This window comes from Hibiscus syriacus, unplaced genomic scaffold, assembly GCF_006381635.1.
Source record: "Hibiscus syriacus cultivar Baekdansim isolate YM2019G1 unplaced genomic scaffold, ASM638163v2 tig00111342_pilon, whole genome shotgun sequence".
Lineage (NCBI taxonomy): Eukaryota > Viridiplantae > Streptophyta > Magnoliopsida > Malvales > Malvaceae > Hibiscus > Hibiscus syriacus.
This window is the reverse complement of record NW_024063066.1, coordinates 1431454-1444741: the sequence shown is the minus strand read 5'-3', so window position 1 is coordinate 1444741 and position 13288 is coordinate 1431454. Positions and strand designations below refer to the sequence as shown.

At 34.6% G+C, this 13288-nt stretch overlaps 1 protein-coding gene across 2 annotated transcripts; it reads left to right on the top strand.

Moving 5' to 3' along the window:
• Window positions 1–5388: 5388 nt before the first annotated feature.
• On the top strand, window positions 5389–13050 carry LOC120159148 (phospholipase D zeta 1-like). Of its 2 annotated transcripts, XM_039169799.1 has the most exons (20): window positions 5392–5735; window positions 5821–5922; window positions 6058–6173; window positions 6263–6404; window positions 6917–7087; window positions 7624–7797; window positions 8272–8514; window positions 8616–8732; window positions 9016–9155; window positions 9244–9393; window positions 9838–9994; window positions 10083–10586; window positions 10987–11097; window positions 11191–11337; window positions 11434–11631; window positions 11798–11899; window positions 12026–12157; window positions 12238–12303; window positions 12611–12672; window positions 12754–13050. In XM_039169799.1, the coding sequence occupies exons 1-20, from the start codon at window positions 5502–5504 to the stop codon at window positions 13001–13003; spliced, it is 3318 nt and encodes a 1105-aa protein (XP_039025730.1). In that variant the 5' UTR covers window positions 5392–5501; the 3' UTR covers window positions 13004–13050. The 2 variants fall into 2 exon arrangements, with proteins under 2 accessions (XP_039025729.1, XP_039025730.1); XM_039169798.1 differs by having other exon boundaries at window positions 5389–5735; window positions 12611–13050.
• The last annotated feature ends 238 nt before the right edge of the window (window positions 13051–13288 follow it).

Sequence of the window (13288 nt, the reverse complement as noted above, 5' to 3'; positions counted from 1 at the left end):
CAGGAACGTAAATTGCATCAGTTGTAATCTTTTTTTCGAACAAAATGAAGATCTAGCTCAACATGTTTTGATTTTGAATGAAGAATAGGATTAACTTTCGGTCGCTACCGCACTCATGTTATCGCTATAAACAACCGGTGTGGAGATGCAGGCCATACCCATCTCGTCCAACAAAGCATGAATCCAAGTAATATTAGCAGCAACATCAGCAACTCTTCGATATTCGATCTCAATAATCGAACGAGATACCGAGCGTTGACGTTTAGAGCCCCACGAGACTAGGTTACCACCAAGAAACACACAAAATCCTGAAAATTGAACGTCGATCATCAACATTACTCGTCCAATCAGCATCAACAAAGGCTTCCAATGCTAAACCAGGGCTATTCTTGCAAAAAACCAAACCAAAATCAAGAGTGTCATCTTAATATCTCAAGATATGTTGCACATCAATCCAATGTTGTTCACGAGGATCGTGCATATATTTAGGGTTGTAAACGAGCCGGGTTGAGTTCGAGTATTGTTGAGCTCGACTTGACTCAAAAACTCACGAGCCTAAAATTTCAAAACTCGACTTGAACTCGAAATCATGAACTGAAACTCGTAAAAGCATGAATCCAAGTAATATTAGCAACAACATCAGCAACTCTTCGATATTCGATCTCAATAATCGAACGAGATACCGAGCGTTGACGTTTAGAGCCCCACGAGACTAGGTTACCACCAAGAAACACACAAAATCCTGAAAATTGAACGTCGATCATCAACATTACTCGTCCAATCAGCATCAACATTACTCGTCCAATCAGCATCAACAAAGGCTTCCAATGCTAAACCAGTGCTATTCTTGCAAAAAAACCAAACCAAAATCAAGAGTGTCATCTTAATATCTCAAGATATGTTGCACATCAATCCAATGTTGTTCACGAGGATCGTGCATATATTTAGGGTTGTAAACGAGCCGGGTTGAGTTCGAGTATTGTTGAGCTCGACTTGACTCAAAAACTCACGAGCCTAAAATTTCAAAGCTCGACTTGAACTCGAAATCATGAACTGAAACTCGTAAAAGCTTGAAAAGGCTCGAAAAGAAAAAAAAATCTTAAACTTTACTCGATTAAAGCCTCGAACTCGAACTCGGACCTAAACCTTAAATACATGAAAATTTTATAATGCATTTTTTAAAAAAAAAAAATCAACACATAAATGTTAATATTATTATTATTTAAAAAAATAAAATCTTAATATATTATATTTTCGAGTTGCTCACGAGCTTTTCGAGTCGAGTATCAAGTAATTCATTTTGGCTCGAGTCCATCCGAGTCGAGTGTTTATCGAGTTTTGACTGAATCGATCTCGAGTAGCTCGATATTTGTCTCGTCTCATTTATATCCCTACATATATTAAGCAACTTTATTGACACTAAAGGCAACGTCAAGTCGAGTGTGATTCAAATAGAAAATCACACTAACAACACTTCGGTAAAACAGAGGATCTGGTAACGAGCTACCACCTTCCTTGCATAACTTTGGTGTAACAACCACTATAACAAAATTCTCAATTTATGACGAATTTTCTACATGGCGTTGCATAAAATGTCACAAAATATGCTATAAAGGTGATATTTTTTTTTCACATTTAGTGATCGATGATATATCTATTATGACAATTTTAAAAATAATACTCTCTTCTCGTCCCTATATGTTTGAAGCTAAAACATACCTCCAAAAAAATTTTGGTGAGAAATTTGATAGTTATTTTTAAAATAAAAAAATATGTTTTATTATTTATCATTTTTTAAATATCATTTTTTATCATTTTTAACAAAAATAATAATATTACTTAACAAAGGTGTTTAAAAATATTCAACCCAAATTATCTGACTCGTTGACCGGTCGATTTAGTTAAAAATTATTCGATGTTTATAATAAATATAATTGAATTTGTAGATCGTGTACTCAATCCATTATTTTTTATGAATTTTTAATTTGACTCGAGTCACAAAAAAAATTTTAACCGAGAATCAAACTCCTCGATTACCTAATTTTTTTGTTTTTTTTTTATTTCTAAAAAAGGTAAACTACACGGATGATCACTCAACTATAGTCAAAAATCATTTTGATCATTGATGTTTCAATTTGATCAAACAGACCATCCAATTATCTAAATGTTTCAATCAAGCCACGCGCCGTTAACAGTTAACGAAACAGGTGATGTGACAGTTAAAAGCATTTTGGTATAATTACACAATTAGTACATGTTACTTATATATTCTTTTAATTTGGTCTTCATTTTAATAAATTAAAATAATAACACTTGTCATCATTCGATTGGATGACTAAATAATATATAAAATTTTCATACGAATAATATAATTAATAAATAAAAAATTAAGAATATTTTTTACATTAATAAAAAATATAAATATATAAAACATATTTATATTCTTTTTTGTTAATATTTAATAATATAATATGAATATATAGTATAAAATATTATATTCATATACTTATTAATATAATACGGATAGTAATTTTTTTGTTAATATAAAATATGATTTGTCATCCAATCGAATGACGTCACGTGTAATTATTTTTAATTTATTAAAATGAGGACCAAATTGAAGAAATATATAAGTAACATGTACCAATTGTGTAGTCATACTAAAATATTTTTAACTGCCACATCACATATTCCGTAAACTACTAACAACGAGTGACTTGATCAAAGCATTTAAATTGTTAGATGATATATTTGATCAAATTAAAATATCAGTGGTTAAAATAATTTTGACCATTATAAAATGGTCACTCTTATAGTTTACCCTTTTAAAAATCCCATTATTTCCCTAACTCCCAAATTAGATATCCCAAACCATACTCTTCCCTCCCCTCAGTCACTCTCTCTTAGGTCTGTCGCTGCTCCTAATCTCGCCGGTCACTGCTCCTAATCTCGCCGGTCGCTGCTCCTAATCTCGCCGGTCTCTGCTCCTAATCTCGCCGGTCACTGCTTGCACCGTCGACCCGTCGTCATACGGCGTCACCATTCGCCAACGACTCTTCATTCATAATGGGTAATATCTTTTCAATTTCAAGAGCTTGATAAAGTCACATTACTTGCGTGTTGAAAGGCTAGGTTCATATTCTCATTTCACTCAATTTTTATCTACTTACACATAAATTAAATTGAAATTATGATTTTGATTTTGATTTTGGACCTCTGAATCAGTTCCGATAGCTTTAAGCCTAAATTTTAGGCTTGCATGGTGTGTTAACTAATGTAAAATTTTGGTTAATTTTTAATTTAAATTAAGTTCAAAGCTTTTGACTCGGGTGATCATCAGATTGTCGAGAATGGAAAAATTTTCTATGTTAAGGTAGCTTTTTACAAACATTTTCCGTCTTAAGTTCTTGTATTTTTTTATATTGTTTTACTACATGTATTGCATCCACAGTCGAACTGATTTTTTAATTTTTGATCAAACCTCGACATTTTTCTGTCTATCTCCATTCACATGTAAATATTCTGGTAGTAAATTACACGTTTAGAATTTAAATTATCAGTCTTTGTCAATTTTAATATTTAAACTTTTAATTTTTTTAAATCATACTCGACGTTTAGTTTTTATTTCATTTTAATACCTCGTCGTTAAAAACTTAACGGGTGATTTGCACATGATACATTTTTATGGGTAAATTACACCATTCATCACTCAATTATTTTCTCACTCTTATTTTGATCACTAAAACTTAACGGGTGATTTGCACATGATACCTTTTTATGAGTAAATTACACCATTCATCACTCAACTATCTTTTCACTCCTATTTTGATCATTAAAACTTATTTTTTTTAATTTAATTACTTAGCTTTCAAATTATTCTTAATTTAATCACTCTAACTTCTAAATTAATTTTTTATTTATATATTTATTAAAATAATAATAAAAAATGTCATGTCACAAATATTATTAATAAAATAAATTAGAGTGCTTAAATATGAGCAATTTGAAAGTTTATTAGTTAATTAAGAAATTTAAATTTTAGTACTAAATAGGAGTGAGAAAATAATTGAACGGATGAATTATGTAATTTACCCATAAAAATGTAATATTAGAGAGAATTTTAAAAAACTAAAACTTTAGATATTAAAATGGATTAAAATTCATAATTTAGATACTAAATACATAATTTACCTTATATTATCCCTTTTTGTATAAAAAAAAGCAACAAAAAAAATGGTGAAGAGTCCAATTAATATGTGAACCGACAACTCATATACTTGAATTAAAAGAAATACTTTATTACGTTTCGTAAACGTATCTTGAAAGTTCGACCATGTAAATCCATCCAACAAGTCATCCACGTTTCCTCTCCCCCCATCTTTGTTTCTTTCACCCTCTTGTTCTTTTTCTAATAGTTAATTTTACCAACACCCTTAAACTATACCCAATTTCTATATTAGTCATTAAACTTTAAAAAAATTTAAATTACTCTTCTGATAATTTGAATAGTTTGAATTAGGGGTGATAATTTTATTTGATTGCGACGGTTTTAGACCCGATTCGAATTGATAGGATCAATAAATTTTTAAAAAATGGATCTAGGTCAAGTGAGATTTTATAAATTGTGATATCAAATCAGATCATGTTCAAATTTAGGTTAAAAATCTTCGTTTCGAACAACTTTAGGATAATAATATAATTTCTTATATATTTAGGGATAATTATTATAATACTCCTCTATCTATAAATTTTGTTAGTTAGGTCTCTAATTTTTCAAATAAAATTATTTTTTATATTTGTGTCGGATCGAATGTTGATTTCTATCTTAATTTTTGAGTTGAATTTCTGGTCAGATGTGATTTCCCTAAATTCAAATCAAATTGAATTAAATTCGAGTGGATGAGTATGCTTTTCGAGTTAGGTTGGTCAAAACTCCAACCTATTATCATCTCGAATTTAGATATATCATGCAAAAACTTATTATCGTTAGAATTTAACATAATTATTTTTTTCAACACATCATATCCAATTTATTAAATTGAGATAATTACAAGGTAATATATGTTTAAAGATAACACTTAATTTTTTGATATTAAACGCTCACACTTACTCGAACCCAAATCCTCAAGAAATACCAATAATTCCTTTATCACAGAAGTTACTTGGTAAATACAAATATGTATATTTTTAAATATGCTTCAGGACACATCTAAATTGATATTTAATGCTTAAATAATTTGTTAAACTAAAAAAAGGATGTGTTTGAAATGATATTAATACTTTAGGGACTAATTTAAAATCTGAATCATAGTTTGGGTATGCATGTTTACATTTGTTTTATCATCAATTCCAACTCTCGGTGTCCTTTCTCCACCTCTCAAAGCTTCTAGATCCCAAATTTTATCATATTTCCCCTTTCTCAACTTCTGATCTTTTAATTTATCCGATCCAAAAATTATCCGAATTCAGTTTGATCGTTCGATAATAAAGGTTCAAACAGTATGACATCAGAGCAATTGACGTCTGGCGGTGATTTCCGGTACTACCCGCTGCAATCGGAGCATCTTCCGTCGATGACGTCTTCGTACTTCTCGTTAGCTCCAGGTGCCGCCCTTGAGTCAACTTGGATTTTCGACGAGTTACCTAAAGCCACCATCGTCTCTGTCTCCAGACCTGACGCCGGCGATATCAGTCCCATGCTCTTATCTTACACTATCGAATTCCAATACAAACAAGCAAGTGCTCCTGATCTGGTTCCTTTTTTGCTTCATTTTTTATGTATATATTTACTAATTTCTTCTTCTTTTTTACTTTGTTCAGTTTAAGTGGCAGTTATTGAAGAAAGCTTCAGACGTTTTCTACTTACACTTTGCTTTGAAGAAACGGTTGTTTATTGAAGAAATTCACGAGAAGCAGGAACAGGTGTGTATATGAAACGACTACTTTTAGCTGTATTTTGCTTCAATTTTTTAAATGTTCTTAATTAGTAACTGTTGGTTTCGGAGGGTTTAAGAGCTTCCGAATGTGGCCTTAACACTGAATATTATTACATTAAAGGTTAAAGAATGGCTTCAAAATCTAGGAATAGGAGACCATTCGCCAGTTGTTCACGATGATGATGAACCGGATGATGATGCTGTTCCTTTACATCATGATGAAAGTGCTAAAAAAAGGTGATTGTTGCTGTCACTGATTTTTTTTTTAAAAAAAAGAAGACAAAATTGAACTCCTCTTGCTTATGAGTGTTTTTTTTTCTATGCAGAGATGTTCCATCGAGTGCTGCCTTTCCGGTTATTAGACCAGCCTTGGGAAGGCAGGTGTCAATGTCGGACAGAGCAAAGGTTGCAATGCAAGAATATTTGAACCACTTTCTTGGAAATTTGGATATTGTCAACTCTCGAGAGGTATGCATTCCTAAACATGGAGATATGATATAATGATGTATTTGTGGCAATTATTTTTGGTTCAATTATATTCATCTTTACAGGTTTTAAGACCATTTTTCATGAGACTAAGGCACTTTAGTATGCCTAGAGAATAAACCATGTAATTTCAGATTATTTTAGGTACTACTGATACGTGTTCAATTTCTCCCTCCAATATTCTATGTTGGTAATAAATGACCAAATTCAATTTTGCTTTTCTTTTTTCATGGAACAATCATGATTCATGATGTAGATGAAACCCCCTCCTATATTCTATATGCTGGTTCAGTGACCTGTCACTCTGTCAGCCAATAAACTAGTAGGATAATGTAGTTGTAGTCACTAGTCAGAGTTCTTAGTTCAACTGCTGTAGATTTGCTCTTAGAACTTGGAACTTGGAATGTGGTTGCTAACTAATAAGTGTTTTATGTTTTGAGTTTTAACCCTATTTGATTGATTGTTGAATTAGTATCTTCTCAAGTTTCTTGTAGGTTTGCAAGTTTTTGGAGGTCTCAAAATTGTCGTTTTCACCAGAGTATGGCCCTAAGCTGAAGGAAGCGTATGTATTGGTGAAGCATCTACCAAAAATTGCCCAGAATGACGATTCTGATAGATGCTGTGGATGTCAGTGGTTCAATTTCTGTAATGACAACTGGCAGAAGGTAATGTGATCTACTTTCTAAAACTTTGGTTTGTATTCAATATAAGTTGCACTTGTTTCAGAGCATGTGCTACACGTGCATTTGGTGATGCAACCACTAGGCACATCTTTTCTCTGTAAATATTTTTGGGTTGGAGAGAAACTGGTGTGACCGTGCGCATCTTTTGTGCTTCAGCAAGTGGTGTCACTAGGTAAGCTGTGCTTAGTGATATAGAGTATGCATAGGAATCTCCCACTGTTGTTTAATGGGCGAGATGTGTGACGTGTCAAACTGAATAAGATTATTGGATTTTGGGAAGAGGATGCTGAAGATCATATGTTGATTGACTTGATTCTTATGCTTGAGAGCTTTGGAGCTGTTGTCTCTTACCTTGCAAAAATGTTCAGATTTTTTGTGCCTTAGTCTTGCCATATAGACAACTCTCTGGTTGAACCATCAAAATAACACTCCTTTGCCATCATTTTGGGTATTTTCACATTTTAGCGTATTTCTACGAGACATGTTATTCTTTCCTCATTTGTAATGATTGTTTACAGGTGTGGGCTGTACTGAAACCTGGATTCTTGGCCTTGCTGGTAGATCCTTTTGATACCAAACCTTTAGATATTATTGTTTTTGATGTATTACCAGCCTCAGATGGCAATGGTGAGGGCCGGGTATCGTTAGCGGAAGAAGTAAAGGAACATAATCCATTACGCCATTCTTTTAAGGTCAGTAGAATACTGCTTTCTGTCCTTTTGGAAAAAAAAACTTTCCTGCAGATGGGCATATTATTTTAACATTGTCATGATAAAATTCAAGTCATTGTTGTGGTTCACATTCAATGACCTCTCTTTACTTTATTCTCTCATTGTGATTTGGATTAAGAATATCATATCCCCAACAAACAAACAAAAAAAGAGTAGAAAATAGTTCTTCCAATTAAAAAATTTTAGTGATACTCCTGTCATTGGAAAAGATATTTATACTTATTTCTATAACCAGATTTATAGACTTTACTAGCGTCACATTTTCATTAAACATTTAGGGCCTAGATAAATATGTGGGAATTTCTCGATACATTTAGGTTTTATTCCTACACATTAAATGAACTACTTATCTCTATGATGATGGGTTAAGTTGTATATCCGATGAATACATCTAGAGATATTCACTTTCTAACAGATGATTGGGAACTTCAAAAGGTTACATGTGGGGTCCGGAGTATAAGGTTAAGAACGAAAAGTAGTGCTAAAGTTAAAGATTGGATTGCTGCAATTAATGATGCTGGGCTTAAGCCCCCTGAGGGCTGGTGTCATCCTCATCGCTTTGGATCTTTTGCTCCACCAAGAGGTTTGACAGAAGATGGTAGTCAGGCGCAATGGTTTATTGATGGTATGGCTGCTTTTGATGCTATAGCTTCATCAATTGAGGATGCTAAATCAGAGGTTTGTGCTTTCTACTCTTGCATGTTGAAATTGGTTGTGTCCCAACTGTTTTTTCTTCTCTTTAGCATAAAGCCTGTTGTATGCTTCAAAAATTAATGCAGATATTTATTTGTGGCTGGTGGCTTTGCCCAGAATTATATCTACGCCGACCTTTTCACGAGCAGGCATCCTCCAGGCTTGATGCTTTACTGGAAGCCAAAGCTAAGCAAGGGGTCCAGGTGTTGTAATCTTTGGCTTATTTATTAGAAGATTTATTGTACTATAAAGTCCATAAATTATTATTTCTTTTTTTGTAAATAAAATGGATGTTGAGTTTCTGTTTGATACTTCGAAGACTTTTGCTTTGATTTTGAGCGCATTAAATTCTAAACCTGATTTAACTATTGCATACGTATACAATCTCTTTTATTTTATTTTTTGCAAAAACGAAATCTACAGTCCTACTATTTAGATCATTGCTCAATCCTGAGGTGAAAATGTTGAACATATCTATGTCTGCAGATATACATCCTTCTCTACAAAGAACTTGCCCTTGCTTTGAAGATCAACAGTGTCTATAGCAAGAGAAAGCTTCAAAGCATTCATGAGAATGTGAGGGTATTGCGTTATCCAGATCATTTCTCTGCTGGTGTTTATCTATGGTATGCATTATTTGGAGAATTGAGTGTGTACTGGCATTTTTCGTTACATTGGATATTTCACTTTGATATATATTTCTTTTACCTGTAGGTCCCACCATGAAAAACTTGTAATTGTTGATTACCACATTTGTTTTATTGGTGGACTTGATTTATGCTTTGGTCGCTATGACACGTTTGAACACAAGGTGGCTGATAATCCTCCCTTAGTATGGCCTGGAAAAGACTACTATAACCCACGGTAAGCTATTAGCAAGCCAAGACTCTCCTCGAACTTGAATTGCATTCATATCAGCCTTTCATGAAATTGGGATGTTTCAGTTGTCATCAGTTGTTTTATACCTAATTTATATGCACTATTCTTCTTTAGTGTGCTATTACCAGGAAGACATCATTCCAAGTAACTGTTTGATTTTTTTGGCTGATTTTCATACCTCATCTCTCATAACTTTGGGATTGCGCATCAATAGATGTTCTCCAACATTTTTCTGAATTCTATTGGTTCAATTTTATGTAAAGAGATCAGGAGTTCAAAACCTTCAAGAGTTCATGGCTGCCTATTGCTCCCCCTTCTTCCTTTCTGATCATTTTCTTGAAAAAAGTGTAATATTCATGGTTTGAAGTAATAATGAATTGATTTGAAGCTGTTGCAGTGTAACAAATGGAACCAAATTCATTTTTACAGGGAATCTGAACCTAATTCATGGGAAGATATAATGAAAGATGAGCTGGATCGAGGAAAATATCCTCGAATGCCTTGGCATGATGTCCATTGTGCACTCTGGGGACCACCTTGTCGTGATGTAGCACGCCATTTTGTTCAGCGCTGGAACTATGCCAAGGTCATATTTATTTAGAATTAATATAGAGTGAACTGGAACAATTCTATAAGTTCGCTATTTCACGAAGTTCTGGTGTTTTCTTTACCAGAGGAATAAAGCTCTATATGAGGAAGCAATTCCACTACTCATGCCTCAGCATCATATGGTGATTCCACATTATATGGGAAGAAGCAAAGAGATTGAAATTGAGAGCAAGAACGATTTGGAAAACACTAACGGCATCCAAAGACGGGATTCATTTTGTTCTGGATCAGCTGTTGAAGATATTCCTCTACTTTTGCCTCAAGAGGCTGAGTTGGATAGTTGCAGTGGGTATCCGAAATCAAAAGCGTTGGACTCCACTGGCAGTAAAAGTGTTTCTTTTGCATTTCGGAAGTCCAAAATAGAACCAGCAGTTGCAGACACGCCCATGAAAGGCTTTGTTGATGACCTTGATTCCTTGGATCTTGTGGAAAGATCTTCGGATGCAAAAAGGCTGCCTGGAAGCAAAGCTGCAGACCCAGAGTGGTGGGAAACACAGGAACGAGGTGATCAAGTCGGTTTTGTAAATGAAGCCGAACAGGTCGGTCCCCGAACTTCATGTCGTTGTCAGGTAGGTTGTATTCTCATCAAGACTTTTGCCAGTTTTGCATCTGGCTTCGAATATTCATTTATATTTTGTTACTTTTATGTCCCAATTTTTCAGTCTTATTGCATTAGTAAATAAAAAAATTCATGTAAAGGAAGTAGTGTCTCTGGTCATGATTTTGGTTCAAGCCATCAGTACTGTGCTTTTTGCAGCTATGAGGCTCTTCTCTGCCAAATAAGCTTTAACTTTCACTAATGAAAGGAAGTCTATCATTTATCCGCTGCAGTCTGCAGTTAGTTTGGGCTGCAATTATGATGGAGCATGATCTGTTACTTCTATTGTTCAGTTTAACTTCTTTTTCATATAAAGAGAGATTTTTCAACTTATTAAGTGGTGTGAACTTGTGATGATCTCTAATATTCAGATTATAAGAAGTGTCAGTCAGTGGTCTGCTGGAACCAGCCAAATAGAAGAGAGCATTCACTGTGCTTATTGTTCCCTCATTGAGAAAGCGGAACACTTTGTTTACATAGAGGTAAGTTCTGATTTTCTCAATATTTTATTTTCGGTTCTCTACAAATCATGTAATTACATATGGCTTACACTCCTGTTGCTTCATTCTTTGCAGAACCAATTTTTTATATCAGGCCTCTCTGGGGATGAAATTATTCGGAATCGTGTCTTGGAAGCATTATACCGGCGTATTAAGCGGGCTTACAATGATAAGAAGTGTTTCAGGGTTATTATCGTCATACCACTCCTTCCTGGTTTCCAGGTTGTACATTTTGGCCACTTTTTTTTATTATTCATGTATTTTAATTTTGGTGTTCAGATAATAGTTATGTTTGAACTGATTTTTAAGTTTTGACAGGGTGGGCTTGATGACGCTGGTGCTGCATCTGTGAGAGCCATAATGCATTGGCAGTACCGAACCATTTGCAGAGGCCAGAATTCAATACTGCATAAGCTTTATGAAGTTCTTGGTCCTAAAACTCACGATTACATATCTTTCTACGGCCTTAGATCGTATGGTCAACTTGCTGGTCATGGTCCCGTGGCTACAAGTCCAGTATGTTCTTGCACTAATAGTAATATGTTATCTCGCTTATCATTTTGCCGCCTCTATGCAGTTCTCTTTTCCGTGGCATTATATCATGTCGTAATACTTAACAATGAAAGTTTAACCTGTAGCATGTGCATGTTTGATGATATATTTGTGCCTACTATTTTTCCAGGTATATGTGCATAGTAAAATCATGTTAATTGATGACTCTGCAGCCTTAATTGGATCTGCTAATATCAATGACAGAAGTTTACTCGGGTCGAGAGATTCAGAGGTACCACTGCATTTCCGGATAAGTTGATTTATGGACGGAATACTTGCACCATCTTTTTTCTCTTTGGCAAAGACATAACAGATACTGTGTTAATCCCCAAGAAATTTGATGTCGGTGAACATTCAGATTGGCGTGATTATCGAAGACAAAGAATTTGTTGATTCACGCATGGGAGGAAATCCATGGAAGGCTGGAAAATTCACGTTGAGTCTGCGCCTCTCATTATGGTCTGAACATCTCGGTCTTCGTAAAGGAGAGGTTTGATAGCCCCCATCAATTCTTTTTCCTAATTTACATTCATTTTCAGCTGATATATTTGTTCTTCCTTTTCACCTCAGATGAATCAAATAATCGATCCCATTAGTGATTCAAGTTATAAAGACGTATGGGTTGCTACTGCGAAGGTAAGAACTGGATTTGTATGTTTCTTCAGTACTTTCATATTTTTTTATATTCTGGAATGCTCGGATTAAAAGGAATCTGATGATACCTTGATCTAAGAACCTATGTTAATTGGACTCGGATGCGAGTGTCGGAGTAGAGGATGTATCCCATATGGGTATGGTCGGATTTGTTGGAGGTCACATTCCTCATATATGTGTCGGACAGGAGTGCCGAACATGATTTCAAAACAAAAAATGAGGAGTCAAAGCAACATAGTTAAGCACTTGCAATTGCACAATGACCTGATACATTCATATTATGAAACAGATGAATACAACAATCTACCAGGACGTCTTTTCTTGTGTCCCAAGTGATCTCGTACATACCCGGTACGACTACATCTGTCTATCCTCCTTTTCTCTTTGGTTGTTATATTACCGACACTTGACTCGATGGGCTCTAATCTGCAGGCTTGCGCTCCGACAAGACGTCACCTTTTGGAAGGAAAGACTTGGTCACACTACAATCGATTTAGGAATAGCCCCTAAGAAATTGGAATCCTTCCACAACGGAGATATCAAACAAACGGGTCCGATGGATAAGTTGAAGTCGGTACGTGGACATCTTGTTTCTTTCCCCTTGGATTTCATGTGCAAGGAAGATTTAAGACCCGTGTTTAACGAGAGTGAATATTATGCATCTCCCCAAGTTTTTCATTAAGTCGGGAGCACTCGAAACACCATTTTTTTTGCATCCATTGCATAGGAAACCTCACCCCATTTTTTCCGCAACAAATTTATACGGAAATCGTACTATACGTATGTATTTATGTATCGATATCGTCGTCGTCATTCTTTGTATGATCATCGACTACTGTTATATCATCTCTTGGATCTTCATCTTGAGGCTCCTCGTTTCATCATCATCTCCATCCAAGCGTCGTAAAGCCAGGTTGAGCCGAGCTTTCTCCTTTACAGGTTCGACTTCCCATCGTACATTCTTCTG

Bases quoted from the DNA above. Each gene is read 5' to 3' on its own strand.
- LOC120159148 (XM_039169798.1), top strand. From the start codon at position 5,502: ATGACATCAGAGCAATTGACGTCTGGCGGTGATTTCCGGTACTACCCG. The intron at 5,923-6,057 runs GTGTGTATATGA...ATTACATTAAAG, and splicing joins TTCACGAGAAGCAGGAACAG to GTTAAAGAATGGCTTCAAAA. The intron at 7,798-8,271 runs GTCAGTAGAATA...GAACTTCAAAAG, and splicing joins CATTACGCCATTCTTTTAAG to GTTACATGTGGGGTCCGGAG.